Source organism: Aureococcus anophagefferens, assembly GCF_000186865.1.
Source record: "Aureococcus anophagefferens unplaced genomic scaffold AURANscaffold_104, whole genome shotgun sequence".
NCBI classification, from domain to species: domain Eukaryota; class Pelagophyceae; order Pelagomonadales; family Pelagomonadaceae; genus Aureococcus; species Aureococcus anophagefferens.
Window position 1 is genome coordinate 2,381 of NW_008705653.1, and position 4,380 is coordinate 6,760.

Consider the following 4,380-nt stretch of genomic DNA (forward strand, 5'->3'; position numbering starts at 1 on the left):
CACGCTGGAGGCAAAGGACGCCACCTGGATCTGCGTCGGGGTAACGTTCTATGAGAGAGAGCATGACATCGCGACCATCGCGGATCAAGGCAACTACACGAGCAACTGGTAGCACCTCAAAAATATACCCTAAACGACATGCATTCGATGGAGACTTCACTAGCCATCGCGTGGCATTTCGCCGTTTGTTTGCTAATGCAAGATTAGTAAATGTCATGTCATCCCGGCGTGATGCTAGCAGTGATGCACGCCCAAAACTATCTGGTTTCACGGAATACTCAAGTGCGGCTGTTGGGGCGACTGTATACAAGTTCGGATGTAAGGAAAGTAAATGCACCAGGGGTGTCGTGCCTGAATGACCGCACGCAACGAGGAACACTGGCAGCACTCGCGACTGCACGTCGACCCCTGCTCTTGAACTGTTGAATGTGCGGGGACTCATCCACGGAAACCTGCACAATCCACGTTGAAAAAAGGCAATTAATGGCAGACGGCTCACTCACGCGCGCCGGGCATCTGAGCCACAGAATTGGGGTGCGCCCGTAATCGGGAAAACACCTAGAGATGCGATTGTGCTCTGAAAAGTGCCAGCCGTACGCAAGCCCAGACAAGTGAAAACTGTCAGCAGCCCCAATCCTGCACGTTGGCGGGTCTTGCACACGGCTGTGGGAACTATTACATTTTGGCTTGCTTGCTGCGCGGTGAGTTTGCGTCTCAGAGCAGGTTCCATACTCTCTAGCTAGAGTGAGAAGTGTTTGTGCACCACCTCAGTACGGGACAACATGACCAATTTTTGGTGGCGCCCACCCACCCACCTCCCTCCTCTAACCCCCCACGATCCCGTCGACGCCATGAAGGCCGGGCTACAGCACCGGATAAGCCAATAGCTCTAGTGAAGCCCGGGCCCAAGGTGCCAGTGGAAAGCAAACGATGGTTAGAATCCGAGTATGCTAGTATGAAGCACCAGCATAGTATAGCATGAGCATAGCCAGCATAAGGCAGACTTAGCATAGCCAGCATAGGCCAGTATGAGCGTCCCAGCATAGGGAGGATAGCATAGTCCCGAGTTAGGGTAGCAGCCTGATATGATAGCCCAAGGAGCGGACTCCGGAATGTAGGCTCCCTAGGTAGCTGGCTTATCGCCAAGCGCACGTTGATTGTGCCGGGCCGGCGACTACGACGCCTACGTCAGCACTACGCCAGCACCACCAAAAAAAAAAAAAAAAGAAAAAGGAACAACTACCCCAAGCGGGCTCCCATCGGGCCTCCTCGCGAGCCCCCTCCATACGCCCGCATGCGGCGGGGGAGCAGATGACCCAATTCCCCCAGCGTCATCCCCTAGGGTACGAATCCTCGTATCCTCCTCCTCCTTAACCTAGCCTAAGCCTATAACGCCTGTGCTATGGTTCACCTCATCTGGGTGCCACCGCACGGCGAGTGTCGCGCCGATCTCGCGCCACCACGGCAGCGGATGGAGACCTTTCCAGTCGGTTGGGACCACCTCTCGGCGGCGCTGAGACGACCGGCGCCGGCTTCGTGCTCGGGCGGCGAGCAAATCCGCTCGATTTGCTGGCTGGAGAGAGAGAGTTTTGGTAAATCTTTCACGATTTGCTACGAAATCGTCATTTAGCTCCTCAAACAAATTAATTGCCTCAGGTTATTTTTATTTAACTTCCGGCCTTAATCACACTCGCGTTATGACCTCGATAGTCGCCGTTTATCACTCAAGATCTACCTCAACTTACCCTCAAGGTCTACTTCCTCCCTTCAAATCCAGGGACCATAGGCTCAGCCCACTGAGCCTACTGGCCCATAGGGACCTACGCGACCTACGCGGCGGCGGTCCCCGAAAGAGCTTGCGGCGCGTCGCGAGACGCCGCTCAAATAACAACAAAATTTGAAATGGCGCTCCTTGACGCGGCGATTTTCTGGCGTCGCCTCTCGCAGCTGCATCGTTCGTTCATGTGCGATCAAAAGTGGCAAACTGATGCACTTTCCATTCCACTGGAAGTAACCTCAGAGGAGCCGAGCTTTAACAAGTTGGTACCTAATCTTCTTCTGTCCTCATAATCAATGTAGGTGTTCTGCTTTTTTTATTCATCTGTTCGGCCGCGAGCTCCCCGGTTCACTCGCTGTGTTGTGTGACGGAGCCCTACATATTGTCACCTCGGCCAAGAAGTGTGTGATGTTGGAAGGTCTTCTAAAAGAACGTCCAACACAGGAAGTGGCGCTGATTATTCACAGGTGATTTTTGTCACTCATGTTTGTGAGATAAACTTAATATAGGGCCTCAAAACATGACAGTAGTGCGTCGGTATACCATGTTCTAATAAACAAGATCAAGCAAAGCCGCGGTGGTGTAAAACTTGGATGTCTTTTGAAAATGAAATTTCGTGGTGTTGTCGCAAATACTTGGAATGCAGCCGTACAGTCCGCAATTTTTCTGTGTATCGGCCTCTGAAGGACCCCACCCACCCCACCACACCCCAACCCGCCCATCCCCACCCGCATGCACGCGCCTCCTGGGACTTTCTCACAAGCTTCCCAAATTGCGTTTATGCAATGAATTATCTGCCCTAATGCGCCAGGCCGAATTGGAACAAGTTGACATCACGGCGGCGCTTGGCCTTTTCATGAGTACAAAAGACGAGGACGCCTCATCGAGCTTGCGCAAGGCGGCAGCAATAACACATAAAGTACTAAAACATGGCGTAGTACGATTGGTGGAAGACTCATTCGACCAAGCAAAACCAATCACCCACGAGGAACTCGCCACCAAGGCGGAAGAATTCTGCGAAGACCCGTCAAAGATCAAGCTGAATGTGCCTCCTGGGCAGCTAGAGTCATGTTACTTTCCTATTATTCAAGTGCTGCCCGTGTCGGCAGTTCCCTTCTTTGTGCACATTTATGTATCTCTAATATTGCTTCTCAGAGCGGCGGTGACTATGATCTTCGGCCAACAGCCACCACAAATGATAAATCACTCTCCGATGATATCGTCATCATTTCACTTGGTGCTCGCTACAAGTTCTACTGTGCCAATATAGCAAGGACATTTTTTGTTGACCCAGTATGTCACGCAATAATTCCCGGCAACATGGCCCCCTACGTCCAGGTACCAAAAGTTGAGAGAACATATTCTATAATGCTTGAGTTGCGTCGTGAGTGCTTGGAACACATGCTCGCAGGGCAGCGAATGGGGGGCGTTGCCGAGGCTGCTTCGAAATTCCTCTCACAGAAGTATCCACATATGCTTGACTATTTGCCAAAGGTGACACGACTTAGTTAGTTGTCTTGAATAAGGATGCTTCTTGTCTACAGACTCTTGGTTTTGGGTTGGGTCTGGACTTCCATGAAGCCACGTTACTTCTGAATTCTAAGAATGACCTCAGCTTCTCACCCAACATGGTGTTCAACCTGGCAATTGGTTTGCATGATGTACCGTTGGAACCAAACGATAAGCTCGATGCCATGGGATCAGTGAGTAAGCTAGCAGAATATTCAATGCTTGTTGCTGATACTGTGATTATTCGGGTATGCACTGATTTGTGTGCCTCATTATTGCTATTAATTGGCGATAGGCTGATGGTGAACCACCAGAACTCTTGACGAAACATTCGGTGGAATGGCGTGATGTTTCATATTTCATCAACGAAAATAGTGAAGAAAACATCGTCAAAAATCAAAGTAAGCATTTGATTCAAATATGTAATTTCCCGTGTCATCCTAGCTCTCAGATGAAGACGTGATGACTGGCAACCTGGTGTTGCCCTCCAAGCCCGCGGTTTGAGCCAGCGTGTTAACCACGTGCATTCGAATCGCCATCACACCATGCTAGGGAAGTCACAGCGCAGTACTCAGCAGCCGTCTAAGAGAGCGTGCGAAAGCAACAGACGATGCCGCAAGAAACAGTAACCGTGAAGAAAAGCAAGCTGCGCTCATGCGACATAAACTAGCCTCAAGGCGCATCGCAGATTCGAATTCACATAAGCAATATGAGGTCAGCTCATCGAACATTGACACTTCTGAAGTTGAGGCATACTCGTTCCTTACCAGCGTCAGCGTTCTGTACTTTCATTTAATTTTAATGGAGATAATCATGTAGCTCTACGAGGGGATACCCGAGTGACTTACTTCCTAGCGAGGTTCACGTTGATATGGAGGGTCAGGTTGTCTTTGTGCCTATCCATGGCTCACCAGTCCCTTTTCATATCAGCATGATCAAGAATGCTGTGCAACCTGATCCAGATCGTGCTTCTGCGTGACGAGTCTGCGTAAATATTCGTTGGAGATCGTTGATAAGTGACGATGAATCGATGGTCACAGAGGTGAGACCTAGGTACCTTCGTCTGAACTTCTTCACACCAGGGCAGTCCCTTG

General features: G+C 50.5%; 2 protein-coding genes across 2 annotated transcripts in view; one reads left to right on the forward strand and one right to left on the reverse strand.

The window, feature by feature from the left end:
- The window catches only part of AURANDRAFT_72798 (hypothetical protein), a gene marked incomplete at both ends in the record, with an annotated part of 1,750 nt that extends 891 nt beyond the window's left edge, over positions 1 to 859 (reverse strand). Inside the window, 2 exons of the mRNA XM_009044016.1 lie at positions 4 to 452; positions 504 to 859. Of these exons, the coding sequence (XP_009042264.1) occupies positions 4 to 452; positions 504 to 730 (676 nt within the window). The remainder of the gene's footprint in view (positions 1 to 3; positions 453 to 503) is intronic.
- Positions 860 to 1,884: 1,025 nt separating this feature from the next.
- Positions 1,885 to 4,380, forward strand: part of AURANDRAFT_55665 (hypothetical protein) — a gene marked incomplete at both ends in the record, with an annotated part of 4,985 nt that continues 2,489 nt past the window's right edge. Inside the window, 12 exons of the mRNA XM_009044012.1 lie at positions 1,885 to 2,039; positions 2,080 to 2,244; positions 2,287 to 2,447; positions 2,589 to 2,867; positions 2,933 to 3,027; positions 3,189 to 3,271; positions 3,322 to 3,534; positions 3,582 to 3,687; positions 3,738 to 3,784; positions 3,839 to 4,044; positions 4,106 to 4,261; positions 4,340 to 4,380. The remainder of the gene's footprint in view (positions 2,040 to 2,079; positions 2,245 to 2,286; positions 2,448 to 2,588; positions 2,868 to 2,932; positions 3,028 to 3,188; positions 3,272 to 3,321; positions 3,535 to 3,581; positions 3,688 to 3,737; positions 3,785 to 3,838; positions 4,045 to 4,105; positions 4,262 to 4,339) is intronic.